At 45.3% G+C, this 19,813-nt stretch overlaps 1 protein-coding gene across 2 annotated transcripts in view; it reads left to right on the top strand.

The window, feature by feature from the left end:
• The window catches only part of LOC137532453 (sodium-coupled neutral amino acid transporter 3-like), a 158,728-nt gene that overhangs the window by 65,941 nt on the left and 72,974 nt on the right, over positions 1–19,813 (top strand). The window contains exons 1-4 of one of the 2 annotated variants that reach the window (XM_068252944.1): positions 2,429–2,471; positions 11,171–11,276; positions 13,982–14,060; positions 14,165–14,280. In XM_068252944.1, coding sequence (XP_068109045.1) covers positions 11,188–11,276; positions 13,982–14,060; positions 14,165–14,280 — 284 coding nt within the window. In that variant the 5' untranslated portion in view covers positions 2,429–2,471; positions 11,171–11,187. Of the gene's footprint in view, positions 1–2,428; positions 2,472–11,170; positions 11,277–13,981; positions 14,061–14,164; positions 14,281–19,813 lie in introns of those variants that run through there. The other variant, XM_068252943.1, reaches the window with a different exon arrangement.

The following is a 19,813-nucleotide window of genomic DNA, read 5'->3' as shown; positions in this document are numbered from 1 at the left end:
ACAGTTTATTCTATTGAGCTGAACTCCCCATCAGATAAAAATCTTTGCAAGATGCTGCACACAAAGATGCTGTACACATTCAAAAGATCCGTTCCTGCAAAAGATCTGTTCCTGCAAAATGCATTCATAGTCTATGATATCTGCAGATCCTCATACACACCTTGTTTAACAGACATTCATCTGCAGATCATCTGCAGATCAGAACCACCAGGATGGATTTTCAGATCTGCAGATGATTGTCAGATCTGCAGATGAATGTCTGTTAAACAAAGTGTGTATTGAGATCTGCAGATATCATAGACTATGAATGCATTTTGCAGGAACAGATCTTTTGCAGATACTGATCTTTTGAATGTGTACAGCATCTTTGTGCACATCATCTTGCAAAGATTTTTATCTGATGGGGAGTTCAGCTCAATAGAAAAGACTGTGTAGAGTATGTCTCTCATACTACATGGAAGGGGGTGAAATTGGTCTGACATCTTTCAAGTGTGTATGTAGCATTAGTGATGTAATAATCAGGGCTGTGGAGTCGGAGTCTAGCAGTCGGAGCAATTTTGGGTAAGTGGAGTCGGAGTTGGAGTCGGTGGTTTCTTAAACTGAGGAGTCGGGAATCGGATGATTTCTGTACCAAATCCACAGCCCTGGTAAGTATTAGACTAAGGAGTCTGAGCCATTTTGAGTACCCGGAGTCGGAGTTGGTGGTTTCATAAACTGAGAAGTTGGAGTTGGTTGATTTCGGTACCAAATGCACAGCCCTGATAAGTATTAGGCTAAGGAGTCGGAGCCATTTTGAGTACCTGGAGTCGAAGTTGGTGGTTTCATAAACTGAGGAGTCGGAGTTGGAGTCGGATGATTTTTGTACTGACCCCACAATCATGATGGAACCAAGGTAGATTCCTCTGCTGGGATTATATTTAATTGGCCGCCTTGCGCTGGCATTTATAAATCGCAGAGAGTGAACGCCTGTAAAGCAGAGGTTTTGATTGAATGCACTGCTAGTGCACAGTGAATGTCAAATGAGTTTGAACATCTAACAAAATGACAGCTGGTTTCTGTAGGGAATGTTGGGAGGGGATATTCGTTATACCTTGACTGGCAGTAGAGTAAGTGGTGAATCCTACAGTAGATGTCACATCTGCCAGTTTTCCAGCAGTAGGAATGTCAATGAATGTGTAAGATACACTGACCTCTGCACCTAATAGCTGGGTCCATCTTCTTCATACTGTAGTAGATAGGCACCATTTGTGAAGGGACCACAGATTCCTCCTCTATTAGCTGTATGCAACTTGGGCACCTACTGGTGTGGATAGGGACTCCTTGACAGACAGACCCTGAGCCTGAACTGTCTGAGGGTCCACAGCCTGCAGATGGAGTCAGGGCAGCACAGATAGACATTGAAGCCTCAGGAGGAGAGACTGTGCAGGCAGTGGGAGGCCCTGGAGGATGAGGCCCACTTCCTACTACACTGTGGCAAATACGCACCTGTGAGGACCATCCACTTCCAGAAACTCTCTGTCCACATCCCATATTTCACCTTCACAGATGAGAGGAAACTCTGCATCCTACTGGGGGAAGAGGAAACAACAATGCTAATAGCGGCCCGATATGTTACTACCTGCCACCAACTGAGAGGAACATGATACCCTGTTGACTGTATATCCCCTATACTGCCCCCTATACCTTCCTCACCCCTATAGACACAACCCACTGTACTGTCCCTTATATCCTCCCCACCCTTTTGGGGATATACCCTGTTGACTGTATATCCCCTACACTGCCCTCTATACCCACCTCACCCCTATAGACCCAACCCCTGTTCTGCTCCTTATATCCTCCCCACCATTATGGACTGTATACCCCCTATACTGCCCCCTATACCCACCTCACCCCTATAGACTGTGTACACCAAACCCTTATACTGTCCCTTATATCCTCCCCACCCATATGGACTGTATATCCCCTACTCTGCCCCGTATACTCTCGTCACCACTATAGACTGTATACCCCAAACCCTTATACTGCCCCTTATATCCTCCCCACCCTTATGGACCAGCATGATGCTGATTAACACCACAACTAATGCAAGAGCAGAACAGGGAATGGAGTTGTATTGTACTCACCAGAATGGTTGAGTTTCGTTATGTTTGGGGACCTTGCTTGGAATTCGCCATTAGTCACATGCTGTTGTGGGCAGGCAGGTGACACTTTGTTTTCCGGATGCAAGTTTACCTGACCTGTCACACAGTTGCCAGCATAGAGAGGGAGGAGGGGGTCAGGCTGAGTTCAGGGGCGCCAAGACTTACACAATTCCAAACTATTTTGTTAGCTAGTGGAACACTGCGTTCTGCTGCGGTGGTGACATCACTGAGGGGGTGGGACACGGACAACTAAATAATGTTTGTTACTTTAGAAGATTTTCAGCTTCAGATAACATCACAATAACTACACGCAGCTTTCTATCCTCCAATGTGAGTATCACGGCTGATATTTAAGCATTTTGTTTATTTCCAATAAGCTTATAGAGTGGGATACTTCTATAATTAATTACTAGCGGATAAAATATATATATTCAGAAGATGGGAGTATATTGTATACATTTATATAGAGCTGTTATTTTGCAAGTGGGACTGTTTTGCAGAAATGTCTGTAGCAAAATACTAAACTTCATCATTGTGAACCACCTGTATATCACAGTCTGTGCCAATCCCTATATACCACCCTGTGCCAATCCCTATATACCAACCTGTGCCAAACTCTACACAGCACCCTGTGCCAGTCTCCATACATCACCCTGTGCCAGTCCCCATACAGAACCCTGTGCCAATCCCTATCCACAACCATGTGCCAATCCCCATACAGCACTCTGTCCCAGTCCCCATATGCCACCCTGTGCCAGTCCCTATACACTGGCCTGTTCCAGCCTCCGCACACCACCCTGTTCCAGCCCCCATACAGCACCCTGTGCCAATCCCATACACCAGTCTATGCCAGTTCCCATATGCCATCCTCTGCCAGTCCCTTTACACTGGTTTGCGCCAGTCCCTGTGCCAATCCCGATGGGTCAGCGATCCATTACAGTCTGAGAATGGGAAGGTGGAAAAAGCCCCAGGGAAGTTAAAAAGCATATGCTTATTTTAACTCGTAACTCCTTTAAGTGAGCAACTTTGATTTTCCACAATGCATCACTACAGAATATGAAAATTATCTCTTTATGTCCAGAAGCCAGACACACATCTAGAACCGCTGGTGTATAGCAAGCCTATAGCTTATACATAAGCTGAATTATCGCAAATACCTTCTGTTTTAAGAAGGCAAATGACACTAAGCCTTTAGAAATGAAAGTAAAGCTTGGTTAATTTACCAGGACCCATGCAAAGTGCCCAAACAGCCAATCAGAACTCTCTGTGGTTTTTTATTGTTTGTTTGTTTGCTTGTTTTATTTTGATCCAAAGCTGAAAATTGATTGGTTCCTCCATTTTGCCTCAGTTTTCTCTGTAGCTGTCTTGACCCCACTTGCCCCACTGTGCGTTTTTTGTGACCTACAGTTTAAGCTATTATTGTGGAGTTCATACAGTGATTTTTGTGTGATTTTCTGGTATTCCATTTGTACAGACTTGAAGAATCTCCTGTGATGACTGTTTGTATGTTGGATGGCATATTTGTGCAGGTGATGAGACTCCTACTAAGATATAAGGGCCACTATAACTAGGCAAATTAGTATAGAAAAAACACCTGCAAATTTGAATGTGTATGTGAATTTGCGTCCGTTAGCTGGCTTTTTTTTTTTCATGCGAATTTGCAGACGTAAGAAAATTTGTTTTTCATATTCCCATTGTCATTCATCACTATTGACCTACGCACCTGAAAACGCTTACATGTAAATGCGTACGTGAAAACGCAGCAACTGCTCGGAAAATTGATACAGAGGCAGCCATTTTTTTTTTTGCCTGCGGGGGGAAGTGAATTTTACCTGTAATGGAAACAGGCCCATTAAAATACATTGCACATGCGAATTTGCATGCGGCTAATGTATGCGAATTCACCCTAGTGGAAATGGGCCCTAAAGGCTCATACACACATCAGACCATAGTCTTTGGAAAATGAAAGATCACAGACCAATTTTACCCCCTTCCATGTAGTATGAGAGCAATACCTACACAGTCTATTCGATGGCGCTGAACTCCCCATCAGACAGAAATCTTTGCAAGATGCTGCACATACAGATGCTGTAGACATTCAGAAGATCAGTATCTGCAAAAGATCTGTTCCTGCAAAAGATCCGTTCCTGCAAAATGCATTCATAGTCTATGAGATCTGTAGATCCTCATACACACCTTGTTTAACTGACAGTCATCTGCAGATCAGATCCAACAGGATGGATTTTCAGATCTGCAGATGATTGTCTGATCTGCAGATGAATGTCAGTTAAACAAGATGTGTATGATGATCTGCAGATCTCATAGACTATGAATGCAATTTGCAGGAACGGATCTTTGGCAGGAACAGATCTTTTGCAGATACTGATCTTTTGTGTCTGTACAGCATCTGTGTGTGCAGCATCTTGCAAAGATTTCTGTCTGATGGGGAGTTCAGCTCCATAGAATAGACTGTGTAGGTATGGCTCTCATACTACATGGAAGGGGGTAAAATCGGTCTGTGATCTTTCATTTTCAAAAGACTATGGTCTGATGTGTGTATGTGGCCTAAAAGTCTGTTGTCAGTATGAGCAGCCTGTCAGAGGCGCACAGTGCTAAAGAGGAACGATCGCGAAAATCTTAAAATTTAAAACACATACAAATAAGAAGTACATTTCTCCCAGAGTAAAATGAGCCATAAATTACTTTTCTCCTATGTTGCTGTCACTTACAGTAGGTAGTAGAAATCTGACATTACCGACAGGTTTTGGACTAGCCCATCTTCTCATAGGGGGTTCTCAGGGTTTTCTTTATTTTTAAAAGCACTTAGTGAATGGCAATTGCTCCATCCAACTGCCAAACTAGTGTACAGTGAGCAGGAAGGCTGGCCAGCATCTTTGTATAAATCTTTTTCAGGGAGTTTCTTTATAAAGAGTAAAGGCCATGCTGAGAATCCCCTATGGAGAGATGGACTAACCCAAAACCTGTCGCTTCTGTCAGAGTTCTACTACCTACTGTAAGTTCAGTGCAAAGACAACGGAAGGAGGCGCCCTCTAGTATAGCACAGTAGCACCTCTCAGGCTATAGTGAATCGTTGGGCGATCTTCCTATCTTGGTATAGGGCACCCCTTTTTTCTTAGGAGCAGCGACCTAAAGGCCGAGTGGAGACGGCACTTCTCCACATATGCTGATGGTGGTTGTCCTCAAAAGCAACCTACCTTTGTGAGTATATTACCTTTTACCACATAGTCCCATTGTTGAACGTTATCACACGATATCGGGCTCCCGGTGTCCCTGTGTTTTTTTTGTTTTTATTTTACCTAGTTCGATCACCTACTGTAAGTGACAGCAACACAGGAGAAAAGTAATTTATGGCTCATTTTACTCTTCAAAAATCATACTTTTTATTTTTCTTTGTTTGCACATATTTTAAATTTTACAATTTTTCGCCATAGTGCCCCTTTAAGGCAAGTTTGGCTTGGGTGCTCAGGGGGATTATCAGCTGCAAGTCTATGCCAGGAGATTGGTATGGGTCCTGGACTTCAGCTGAAAGGCTGGTTTTAAGATGCTCACCCCATGGTCCTTGTATTTGGAGTAGCGGTTGAAGACAGTGATATTCAGCTGTCAATGAGCATTAGACATTGTTTAGGACAGTTAGCATTAAAAGATAGGAAAGGAGAAGGCATATGACAGAATAAGGCACACAGGAGTCTAAACAGAGCACTTGTGAAAGATTCCTTAGAAAAGTTAGGTGTCAGGAAGGGGTTAATGTTGGGGGGAGGTTACTGTTAGGGCACAGGAAGGGGTTAATGTTGGAGGTGTTTACAGTGAGGTGTCAGGAAGAGGTTAATGTTGGGGGGTTTAGGGTGAGGTCTCAGGAAAGGGTTAATGATGGGAGGAGTTTACTGTTAGGCTGCAGAAAGGGGTTAATGTGGGGGGGGGGGTGTTAGGGTGTGGTGTCAAGAAAGGGTTTATTTTGGGAGGAGTTTACTGTTAGGTTACAGGAAGAGGTTAATGTTGGGGAGGTTTAGGGGTGAGACGTCAGGAAGGGGTTAATGTTGGGGGAGAGGTAAGGGCTAGGCATTAGGAGAGGTCAATGATGGGGGCAGGCTAGGGTTAGGCATGGTTAATGTTAGGGGGTATGTTATAGTTTGGCTACAGGAAAAGGATAGGGGCAAAACAAAGATAATACCAAAGTACTAGCAATCATTTTACTGACACACAGCGCCCACAGCGAATACAGCAGATCCATAAATAAGTACCTGCTCTGTGCCAGTACTGTACAGCCACAGACAGGGCTATGAGCCAAGAAGCAGAGCCTGCATATCTAATGTCTGTGCTGTGGGTACCTGAAAACTCCACTCCATCCATTCTTTTTGTTTTGTTTGTTCCGGATGTGGGTGGGTTTATACTCCCTTGATGTTTATTGCTTTTTCTGTATCCCAGAAGTTGAAAATCCCCCCTCACTGGAAGTGGCAGGACATCTCTCCAGTGCTGCCACAGACAGCAGTAAAACTCTGAGGCAGGGGTTCAAACCTGCAATTGTGATTTGCATTGCAGTTTCGCAGCAATTGTGCAACGATTACGCTTTGTGATACTCAGGGATCAGACACACTAAAATCGTGGTAAAATTGCGATCTCAAAAAAATTGCGCAATTCTGCCGCGATCACGATTTTACCGCAATTTTAATGGAAGTCAATGGGAGTGTTTTTTAAAAAGCTCTCAGAAAGCTCTGGAGGCCAAAAAGTGCTCAGAAAAGCGCTTCTAGTGTGTCTGAGCCCTTATTTGGCGAAAAAGAATCGCATTACTCAAAAAATGCTGCATAAAGCATGTTTGTGATTTCCACAAATCGCAAGCGCCGCAGTGTGAATGATCCCATAGAGATACATTGTACATAACGGTTTGCTGATCACTGGCAAATACAACATACAAAACTGTATTGTAACTGTAAAGTATTTTTGTGTGGAGTTATGCTCTAGTATTACGGCAGGGACTGTGAATGGGATATCAGGGAAGTGGAAATGTTATTGTATCTTATGCACATGACACAGCGTAACCAGAGCCAGCCATAGTGATATTGTTGCCACAACAACGCCACGTGCGTCTTGGAGCCTCTCAGCCCGTCTATAAGATCAATGCTCCCATTATCGGATGGATCCGCAGATCTTCGCCACTCAGAGACTGGTGGACTCATCCGGCTCTCGCTACTGGACCGCATTTATAGCTGGAAGCTGCTGCTAATATTAGTCGCTGCTAATATTAGTGTGAAAAGTATTAGGAGGTGACTGTGGCGCTGGCTGGGGGGATGGGGGAGGGGGCTGTGGGGGAGGGGGGCATAGTGGGGCTTTGTGAACGCTGAAAAGAAATTCTCTCTTGGAACAGACGCGGTAAGAGAAGGGTCCTAATTTTTGTCAGTTGTGGTGAATGCTTGAGGTTTAATTAATGTAGTTAAACGCTGTTGTTTTTAAGTTTAACAGGAAGTTACTCAGCTGACCAGACTCCGCTAGCGACCAATATTCCACTTCCAGGGATCTGTACCTTGATAAATAATGAGATTTCACTCTTGTCCTAGCGTTTATGCATGCGATTTTTCACATGCGCGGTTCTGCGTTTGTGGTTTTGTACATTTTGCGTGTGCATTTTTGCGATTTTCATGTGTTTATATGGGAAATTTTGCATCAAGATTTTTCCGTGAATAACAATGAATTTCATTTACACGAGAATGCATCTAATTAACTTCAACATTGCACACACATTTCTGTGCAAAACTCAATTTGGAAGCTTTCCCATTGACTTTACAACACACACACAAAAAAAATAAAATCATAAATTTGCATATGCATACATTAATGAAATACTATTGACATACATTACATAAGGCCCCGTTCACATTGCACGCGTTTCCAGACGCGTTTTGGAAACTCGTGTGGGAGGCCGACACGCACGACATCAGACAGTGCATTGAATGCACTGTCTGATGTTCACACTGCATGCGTTCCGGACCAGTGCGGTCCGGAAACGCATGCTGCACGCAGTTTTTGCAGAAAACGCGCGGCTGTCCCATTCACTTTTCAGTGATGGGATCAGCCATGCAACGCATACAAACGCGGATGGCGTGCGTTCGCATACATTGCGTTACGCATGCGTGGCCATCCGCGTTTGTGATCTGAACGGCCCATAAAAGATATTTGAAGTAAGAAAAGGAATATTGCTGCCGTATATTTAAAGGACAACTGGAGGAAGAGGGATATGGAGGCTCCCATATTTATTTTCTTTTATGCAATACCAGTTGTCTCACTATCCAGCTGATCTTCTTATAATACTTTTAGCCATAGACCCTGAACAAGCATGCAGCAGATCAGGTGTTTTTGACATTATTGTCAGATCTGGCAAGAATAGCTGCAAGCTTGTTTCTGGTGTTATTCAGACACCTCTGCAGCCAAATAGACCAGCAGGGCTGCCAGGCAACTGGTATTGTTTAAAAGGAAATAAATAGTGCAGCCTCTATATATACCTCTCACTACAGTGGTCCTTTAGTGCTATTTGTTTGGCTGTAGTAGATCCTTTGCCTCAAATCCCCTCACTGGCTCACAATATAGATGCGCTGGCTGCATGCTTGTCCCAGTTGTGAAGATACTGCAGCCATGTATTGCTCACTGTAATATCTATGTTGTCTACTAGCTCTGATTTATGTATCAATTTCTGTGTTTTTTGTGTTTCTTACTTACAGTACATAAAGTATAATGGAAGATGTTAGTGCCATATAAATGAATAATTACTAAAGGCTTATACGGTAATAAACACACCATTCAATTTTGCTGTCAGATTGACTTATCAGTCTGTAATGTGCAGCATGTCAGATCTGCTTTCGATCGAGAAAGAGATCGATATTGTGCAGTACTGACCTCAAAATTGATCTCTTTCTCGATCGAAAGCAGATCGGACATGATAGAAATGATCAATTGATAATTTGTTATGATGGGAAAATTGCAAGGTGTGTATAAGCCTTAAAAGGGACAGCTGCTTCTATATTGCTTAAAGTGCACATCAACGGTGCAATTTCACGGCCGACCGATCATTTTTGATCATCTCAGTAATCGATTGAAAACAATCGGTTGTGGCCATTAACGGGCGAATTACCGCCAACCAATCCAAAAAACAGATTAATTCCATTAATCTGATCAAATTGGTTAGCGGTAATTTGGCCGTTAATGGGCACAACCAATTGTTTTTGTTTGATTACCGCAGAGTTTGGAAATTATCGATCAACCGCCAAATTGTACCATTAATGGGCACCTGTAGAGCATAGGTTTTCAATCATGATGGCTTATGTACTTTAGGTACAGGGGCGGTCTTGTCACATTTCTTGTACCTATGTGTGTATGTGGGGTATGCGTATGCTGGTCACATGACATCTGTATCTGGAGTATGCTGGTCACATGACATCTGTATCTGTGGTATGCTTGTCACATGACACCTGTATCTGGGGTATACTGGTCACGTGACACCTGTATCTGGGGTATGCTGGTCACATGACATCTGTGTGGGGGGTATGCTTGTCACATGACATCTGTGTGTGGGGTATGCTGGTCACATGACATCTGTATCTGTAGTATGCTTGTCACATGACACCTGTATCTGGGGTATACTGGTCACATGACACCCGTATCTGGGGTATGCTGGTCACATGACACCTGTATCTGGGGTATACTGGTCACATGACACCCGTATCTGGGGTATGCTGGTCACATGACATCTGTATTTGGGGTATGCTGGTCACATGACACCTGTTTCTGGGGTATGCTGGTCACATGACACCTGTTTCTGGGGTATGCTGGTCACATGACATCTGTATTTGGGGTATGCTGGTCACATGACACCTGTATCTGGGGTATGCTGATCACATGACATCTGTATCGGAGGTATACTGGTTACATGACACCTGTATTTGGGGTATGCTGGTCACATGACATCTATATGCTTGGTGGTACAGCGTAGAGAGAGCTCGCTCAGCACATAAGTTACGAGGTTCTTTTCGCAGCCTTGATCCTGTAGACATTCTATAAACTTTCATGTCCTACGTGTGAAATGGGCTGACTTGTAACTTTATATTTGTGTCACGCATGCTAAAATGGGGCTATAAACATGAATTGGGTACACGCTCACACATGCCTGACGCCGCTCCTCACATATAGACCAGCATCTGCAGGCGTGATCCCTGCCTGGTAACTGGGCATCTTCCTGTCACCTTTCCCGTGGCACCAGCCTCTCCCACCCCGGTTTGCTCTTCTTATCTTGTTTGTTTTCAGGGAGCATAAAGGAGTGGGAGGTGAGATACAGAGTAGTGCACACGGACATACACACCTGTGAAAATGGACGTAGGCACAAAGCAGCGCACACAGACACATACTGAATAGTGCACATGGAGGCATGCACAGAATAGCTACACAATCACACACACAGAATACTGCGCGCACACACACACACACACACACACACACACACACACACACACACACACACACACACACACACACACACACACACACACACACACACACACACACACACACACATAGAGGCATGCACAGAATAGGGCACACAATCACACACACACAGAATACTGCACACACACACATAATGTACACACATACAGAATAGTGCACATAGAGGCATGCACAGAATAGGGCACACAATCACACATACAGAATACTGCACACACACACACACACACAGAATAGTGCACATAGAGGCATGCACAGAATAGGGCACACAATCACACATACAGAATACTGCACACACACACACACACACACACAGAGAATAGTGCACATAGAGGCATGCACACAATCACTCACAGAAAATACTGCACACACACATATAGAATATTGCACAAAGACATGTAATCAGAGTAGTGTACATGAACACACACACAGAATACTCCATGCACACAAACACACACCTATATACACAACACACTTATTAATGCGCTTCTAGGGACTTACGCTGTTCCCGTGCTTGTCTCTTGCAGTACACTGACGGCCCACCATGGATTCGCCTGCGCAGACAGAAATGGTCAACATGAGACTTACTGAAAAAACCAATGGGACGTTGGGAACCGAGACCCCGGAACCCAGGTATGTTCCTTGTGATAATAAGAAGTGACAGCTGACATATGGGTGGGGTGGTCTAGAGCTTTTCTTTTATGCTTAAAGGGAACCAGAAGTGAGAGGGATATGAAGGCGGACATATTTATTTAATTTTAAACAATACCAGTTGCTTGACTGCTGATTCTCTGCCTTGAATACTTCCTGACTGAAGTCTGACTGGATTAGCTGCATGCTTGTTTCGGGTGTGGGATTGACACTTCTAATACCTAAAAGATCAGCAGGACTACCAGGCAACTGGTATTGTTTAAAAGGAAATAAATGTGGCAGCCTTCATATCCTCGATTCAGGTTCCCTTTAAAGGACCACTATCGCAAAAAAAAAAGTAGGAGGTTACAATCTGACAGAACCGACAGGTTTTGGGCCAGTCCATCTCATCCTGGGGGATTCTCATGGTTTTCTTTGTTTTCAACAGCATTTCCTGAACAGCAGTTGCAAAGTCTATCTGACAAAATAGTGTGTAAGTGAGTAGGGAGGCTGGCTGGTATCTTAATATTTTGGCAGTAAGGGCTCGTTTCCACTATTGCGGTGCGGAATCGCCTGGATTCCACCGCTGATGAAATTGCATGCGGATGCGATTCCCCATGCGTTTTTTGCTGCGAATTCGCATAGGTGAGGGTATATGCGAATTTAACCATGTCACTGCCTGTGTAAATTTAAATTGCTACCTTTGCGAATTCGCGGCAAAAAACGCTTGGGGAAAACGCATGCGATTTCCCTATTAAATACATTGCATGCGATTCGCATGAATTCCACTCGCAGGCGAATTCTGCGGCTCTTTTGTGCGTTTTTTCACTGCTGAAAAAAACGCACATCAACAACGCTACAGTGGAAACAGGCCCATCCACTTGCATTACATGTGCGAATCCGCATGCGTTGGACGCATGCGGATTCGCGATAGTGGAAACGAGCCCTCAAACTGCTGTTCAGGAAATGCTGAAAACAAAGAAAACCTGGAGAATCCCCCATGAGGAGATGGACTGGCCCAAAACCTGTCTGCTCTGTCAGATTTTAACTGCCTAATTTTTTCGCGATAGTGGTCCTTTAACATTAACTTGTCCTTAACATTGAGTGCCACTGGGAAAGGATTTAAAGGATACCTGAAGTGACATGTGACATGATGAGATAGACTTGTACAGTGCCTAGCACACAAATAACTATGCTGTGTAGCTTTTTTTCTTTCTCTGTCTGAAAGAGTTAAATATCAGGAATGTAAATGGCTGACTCAGTCCTGACTCAAACAGGAAGTGACTACAGTGTGACGCTCACTGATAAGAAATTCCAACTATAAAACACTTTCCTCGCAGAAAATGGCTTCTGAGAGCAAGAAAGAGATAAAAAGGGGAATTTCTTATCAGTGAGGGTCACACTGTAGTCACTTCCTGTCTGAGTCAGGACTGAGTCAGCTACTTACATACCTGCTATTTAACTCTTTCAGACAGAGAAAGAAAAAAAGGAACACAGCCTAGTTATTTGTGTGCTAGGCACTGTACATACCCATGTCTATCTTATCATGTCACATGTCACTGCGGATATCCTTTAAAGCTGTTGCATTGCATTATATTTCACATGGGGTGCACTACTATTGGTTAGTACAAACGTACTGCTTCTACTTTATTGTCCTGGCAGCCGATAGTAGATTCGCTGTTCCACATAGACTAATAGGAAATATGGAGCAGATAGATGTTCAGTGAAATTTATGATGATCTGCCTCTTCAAAGGGATTATTTGAACCCCTGTAGCCCTCACCCTTCTGTGCACATGCTGTTCCCCATCCCTCTCTGGGCTTGATTCACTAAGACAAATAGCAAAGTTAGCCCCCTCTATCAGAGTAGCATAGCGAACTTATGCCTGCTAATTGGCAATGACGAGAGCTCCACTCGTCCTGCCCTGAGCTCCTGTGGGTTTGTAGCACTTTCTATGTTACTCTGATAAGGCATGCTAACTTTGATAAGGCATGCTATTTGTCTTAGTGAATCAAGCCCTTTGTGTCTATTCTGCTTCTGTATCACCTTTGTCATCCCTATACATACATCTCTGTGCCCTTATAGCTTACCTGTATATCTTAGGCGCACCTCTGTCTGTGACTACCATGCTCTTGTCTGTTGTTGCTTATTCTTCATGCCCTCACTCTGTACACCACTGTGCCACTTACTTAGCATGTGCTGCCTTGTGCCCCTTATTTATTCTCCAGCACCCCGTCTGTGTTCCCCAGTTTCCCACTGTGGCTGTGCATCCCTTGTGCCCAATACTGTGGCTGTGCATCCCCTGTGCCCATTACTGTGGCTGTGTGTGCCCATTACTGTGGCTGTGCATCCCCTGTGCCCATTACTGTGGCTGTGCATCCCCTGTGCCCATTACTGTGGCTGTGTGTGCCCATTACTGTGGCTGTGCATCCCCTGTGCCCACTACTGTGGCTGTGCATCCCCTGTGCCCATTACTGTGGCTGTGTGTGCCCATTGCTGTGGCTGTGCATCCCCTGTGCCCATTACTGTGGCTGAGCATCCCCTGTTCCTGTTGCACCAAGTGTACCGTGTGATGCTTGCTCTATCTTTGCCCCTCAATGTCTCTCATTCTCTCTCTCTCTCTTTCTGTGGCCTTACAAACACCCCTTTCTGTAACCGTCACTATAGGGTGACTCCACAGTAATGTATGGTAGCATTTGGTCTCCACAGTTACACTGGAGCTGAAAGTCCGGAGTTGGAGGAATTTCTGCCACATGTTGCTGGAAAGGAGAAGCAGCGATTTACAGATGTGAGTAATATACACTGCTTGCATGGTACAATTGTTGTGTAAATGCTCATTGCTGAGCTCAGCCAGTGATAATGGCATCACCATTTTGTTTCCTTTGCCTGCAGTTTGAGGGGAAGACAACGTTTGGCATGTCAGTGTTCAACCTCAGCAACGCCATCATGGGCAGCGGCATCTTGGGTTTGGCATATGCCATGGCAAATACTGGCATACTCCTCTTCCTGTGAGTACCTCCATATGCTGCAATGTTTTCATCTGTTGCTGTGGTAACCTGTTTACCAGGACTTGCTGTGTTTGTGCAACATGTACCAATTTGTGTCCCAGTGTGGCTGTGTAAATGTGAGGTTATAGATGTGAGGAGCACGGTGTTGATGTGCAGGGACGTTTTTAGGCATAGACAAAGCAGGCAGATGCCTAGGTTAAAGCCACTTGAGATGTCACCAAGGAGCTATTTTTAGCAGACTGTGCTTTATGCAATTCTAATGCACCACTGCTAGTACATACTTACACACGTGCAACTTTTCCGCACGAGCAACCCAACGACATGACCGACCGCATAACCAACCAAATGCCCAACTTGTATTTTCCGTGCATCAACCAACTAAACATCTAACTCATTTGCATACTGCTCACGCAAGCAAATGATGGACTGCGCGATATGGCCGCATTCAATGTGCAAGTCCTTTAAAAACAACTTGTACACATGTGGCCAACCTGCACAATATCAGCCCAACAGTCGTGTGAGCTGCTGGACCAAGTTTGGGTGATAGTTGGGTGGAAAACTTACACATGTGTACCAGCCTTAAAGGGAACCTGGAGTGGGCATTTTTGTTCATAAAAACATACTACCTGATCTGTTGGGCTAGCCGGATCACCTAGCCTCAATTCCCGCCACTCTTCGCCACTCCTGTGGCCAGATATAAGCCACTTTCGTTTTCAGTGACCCCTGGGGTCACGACACTTCAAGCTTTGCTGTGTGTCTCATCATAGAGCAGATTGCAGGGAGGCGGAGGGGAGGCAGAGCTGCCCAATAACAACTGGGGAAGGGGCGTTACAAACACCCCCAGTGGGCATTTTACAGAAGTGCCTTCCCTGCAAGTGACGCCCCTTCCCCCTGGAGATTTCTGACAGGCTCCATGTCAGCAATTTTGTGGGGTGAAACCGGGGGGAGGGTGGATGGAAAGGGGGGGGGGGGGGGTAGGGGGGAGAGCGGCACTGATTAACAAAACAATGGTTGCCTGTATAACATAACAATGAATTGCAGGTACTTTTCAGGAGCTTATTAAGATGTAATTGTTTTGATTTGGTCTTGATTGTTGCTACTCTTCTGGACAATATTCCATCTCAGGCCCAGGCTACACACAAACAGTGGCTACACACCTCTCTTAACATTTATAGGAAGGTTTTGTTATGTGGCTTGCGTGAGTTTGCCAGTTAAGTATATCTGGCTTGGTAATAATACATATATTCTTTATAGACTTGTTTTAAGAAACAGTATTTTTGTATCTATCAATTTGGCTTTGCTGTCTGAAAAGCCAATTAATGTAGTCTACAGACTTCCTATACTTAAAGAGACCCCGTCATTAAAAAAACAACCCTAGGGGATACTTACCTCAGGAGGGGGAAGCCTCAGGGTTCCAATGAGGCTTCCTCCACCTCTGAAGTTTGAAGGAATCCAGCGCTGGCTCCCCCTGAAACTTTCCCCGATCCTGCGCAGGCGCGCTAGCGGTTCTTCGTTCGGCTAGGCGTATATAGCCTTGCCCGGGTTGTATCCACTGTACTGCGCAGGCGCAAAGGACTCGCGCCTGCGCAGTAGAGCGGATATGATCGAGTTCGGCTATTTCCTCCTTACCCGAATGAAGAGCCGCTATTGCGCCTGCGCAGGATCGCGGTAAGTAAATATTTCCCTTGTCGCGGTTTGAGGGGCTGCAGCGCTGGATTGCTGGGACGGAGGAGGACAGGGAAAGCCTCATTAGGATCCAGAGGCTTCCCCCTCCCAAGGTAAGTATCCCCCAGAGTTGTTTTTTTTTAAATTACAGATCCCCTTTAAGTTTAGGGGGTGAGGGGTAAACAACAACTGCCTTGCCTTGAGTGACAAAATGGCCTGAAACGGCCCTGTCAGTGTGTGTCAGTGTGTCAGGAGCACGGCGTCTAATCTATGGCAGTGCTGAACATGGGTCCACAAATCCTGCATTAAATCTGCAGTGTGTCTACTTCCTGCTTTCATGGAAGCAGACTTAGGGTTAACATCCTGTGTTTACAAGTTAGCTGCTCTGCTGAGGCAGCCAGCTGAGAATGCTGAGAGATCAAATTACACTTGTGATTAGACACAGATGAGGTGGAATTGGACAGGCTAACTCTAAATACATACAGGGTGCATTTATCTATGTTTTCCTTCTGTCTAGTGCAGGAGTTCAGGTCCACTTTAAGTGTTATCTACTTTGAGTTTATTCTTAAATATCCCTGCCCTGATATTGGTGCTGCCATAGACTAGGAGGACTGCACTATACACAGGTGATTTGCTACCATCACACATCTTCCACGATATGTGTAAATGTGTGCAGCTGAAACCTCCATCTTACAGCAGAAACTGACCGCTGTGTAGTTTGGCTGTATATATTTTGTGTACCGTGTCTTTGTAACAGTTGCAGGCCAGAAACAACTGTACTCATGCTGGGTATATTTTTTGCTCATGCTTCTCCTCCATACTAAAAACAGATCTGCCTTACATGCGTCAATTACAGAGTCACTATATACATCAGGGGTCTCAAACTCAATTTACCTGGGGGCCGCAGGAGGCAAAGTCAGGATGAGGCTGGGCCGCATAAGGGATTTCACAATCAGCAGCTCCTGCCCCCATCCCCCCCTGCATTGCTTTTTATTTCGAAATCAAATTCACACTGAAGCAAACTATTTTGCCTATTTTACCTTATAGTTCGCTTCAGTGCTCCCATTACAAGTAATCCGCCATGTCCCCGCCGCAAACGAGGTCAGGAGGGGCAGAGCTGAAGCTGAAAGCTCTGCCCCTTCCAGGAAATGCTGGCGGATTGCCCCCGGGCGATTTGGGAGCTCTGCAGCCCTTGTTTAGCGGCGGGGATGCGGCGGATTACTTGGGAGCACTGAAGCGAACTATAAGGAAGCTTTTGCCGGCGAGGGCCACAAAATATTGTATCGAGGGCCGCAAATGGCCCGCGGACCGCGAGTTTGAGACCCCTGATATACACAGTGTGGACTGCCACCAGCTTTCCCAGCAGTGTCACACATGACATGGGTGCTGATTACACCCCTCCCGGGGACGTCAGCCATGCTCTGTGTGTCCCTGATCAGGGCTGTGATTGGTCCATGACACAAACATCTCTCACCTAATTCTCAACACAGCTATGGCAGAATTATGTTTATGTATTGCCACATCACAGCCTTAATCTGTTCCCAGCTATGAGGGCTGATCCTCCCTCTGTCATTTCCATGGGCATGTCCAAATCTGTCAGCATAATGACATCTAAGGATATTTTGCTGAAGATACCTCGGGAAGTGATTGTCCTTCATGGTGGCTTAACTGGGTTACAAAATGTTTCTTTGCATGCTAAATAGACGCCTGTTTCAGTGGCGTAGCTACAGATTATGGGGCCCTATAGCAAAATGTTCATGGGGCCATAAGATGTAGGCATTCTTGAGCAACGCTACCTGCCCATAGCCTATGGATATGAGTTCATTAGGCAAGTCACGTTCCCATGCAATCTACATTGTATATAGTCTATGGCCACTGAAACAAAGTCAGAGCATGAAAAAAAAACAAGAAAGTTAATAGTGAATACATCAAGTACCACCTGGGCCCCTTAGCAGCTGCAATGGCTATTGCTACGCCCCTGGCCTGTTTATTCAGTGTAGCATAGTGGAAGACAGGAGTCATTGTGATCAGTACTTTAAGTCCAGAATTTTGAAAAGTGCAAACAGCCTAATCAGATAGACTGGCAATGTCCACAGAGAGGATGGGAGCTTCTCATTGCGACACAATCACTCTGATATCACAAAGATGACATTTAAAAGGGAAAGATAAGTGGTAACACAATAATAATCCTAGGCAGGGATGGATTTATCCCTTGTATCCCTGTAGGCAAACTTTTTGTTCCATCAACCCCCTTTTATGTGCAGTCCCTTCCTTCTTGTGTAGCCTCCCCATTCATGTACAGCAGCCCTTTCCTGTGTGTACCCTTCCTATTCATGTACAGCAGCCCTCTCCTGTGTGTAACCTCCCCATTCATGTACAGCAGCCCTCTCCTGTGTGTAACCTCCCCATTCATGTACAGCAGCCCTCTCCTGTGTGTAACCTCCCCATTCATGTACAGCAGCCCTCTCCTGTGTGTAACCTCCCCATTCATGTACAGCAGCCCTTTCCTGTGTGTACCCTCCCCATTCATGTACAGCAGCCCTCTCCTGTGTGTAACCTCCCCATTCATGTACAGCAGCCCTCTCCTGTGTGTAACCTCCCCATTCATGTACAGCAGCCCTCTCCTGTGTGTAGCCTCCCCATTTATGTATAGCAGCCCTCTCCTGTGTGCAATCTCCCCATTCATGTACAGCAGCCCTCTCCTGTGTGCAGCCTCCACATTCATGTACAGCAGCCCTCTCCTGTGTGCAGCCTCCACATTCATGTACAGCAGCCCTCTCCTGTGTGCAGCCTCCCCATTCATGTACAGCAGCCCTCTCCTGTGTGTAGCCTCCCGATTCATGTACAGCAGCCCTCTCCTGTGTATGTATATGTAATGTATCAGTGTGTCACTGTGAGGTGATCAGGATGTTTCTAAGGTGCCCCACCCAAGGCTCAGTGTTGCCAACTCATCCCTTTAATTACTGACACATATGAATTATACCGGTTCCGGGGCTAGGTAGATGCAGGTAAGGCACCGATTATGTGTAAGTAGCCCCAGAACCTGTATAACTTAGATGTGTCAGTAATTAAAGGGATGAGTTGGCAACACTGCCAAGGCTATACAGGAATCGGGGTCATACAGGGGTCAGGCTGGAGAGGAGTGGTCACTATCACCACCACTTGAGGACCCATGCTTTCATCATAAACATATTGTAATAATAATAGGCCCCTAGCTTTTAGCCCAGCCGCAGTGTATGGCTCCATTTCAAGTAACTGCAGTTATACCTTAAGTATTTATTACAAGCCTGACCTGAGAGTTTTCAGGCCCTGCAGCCTTGGATGAAGTTGGCTGTGGAGTGACAGAAGCAATCACAGAGGAAATATCCCTACTGAATCAGAGCTGTGAAGGCATCAGTGGAGATGCTGGATACATTATACTAGATGTGAAATAGAAGTCATTGGAACCGATGTTCCGCTCTGCTATCAGCATTCAGCTAATGAGTAGAACACAAGCCTCTGTTTGTGTCCTGCGCCCCATTCAGGCAGGTGGCCATCCCACGTGCCACAGGTTCTGCCAGGCTGGCGATACTCAATACGCCTGTGACACGGATAGCTGGCACAGCGGTCTGTATAGAGGAAGAAGTTGGTGGGACTATAGAGCCCACTGTCAGCTTTGTCTGAGTCCATAGTAACTGTCCCCAGTGCTTAGAACCCATATCAGGGGGGTGACAGCTGTTAGTGTCATCCATGGTTGTAAGAATTGTCCAGATCTGGCTACACTAGAAGGTGGCACCTGATATACCAATGACTCAGCATCTTCTGTCAATAAATGCTGTACTGTCATTCATTCACAGCACAAGACCAGCAGTGGGCAATGTAAACTCTG

Source organism: Hyperolius riggenbachi, chromosome 9, assembly GCF_040937935.1.
Source record: "Hyperolius riggenbachi isolate aHypRig1 chromosome 9, aHypRig1.pri, whole genome shotgun sequence".
Classification (NCBI taxonomy): domain Eukaryota; kingdom Metazoa; phylum Chordata; class Amphibia; order Anura; family Hyperoliidae; genus Hyperolius; species Hyperolius riggenbachi.
Note: the sequence above shows the minus strand (reverse complement) of the source record. Positions and strands in the feature narration are given on the sequence as shown.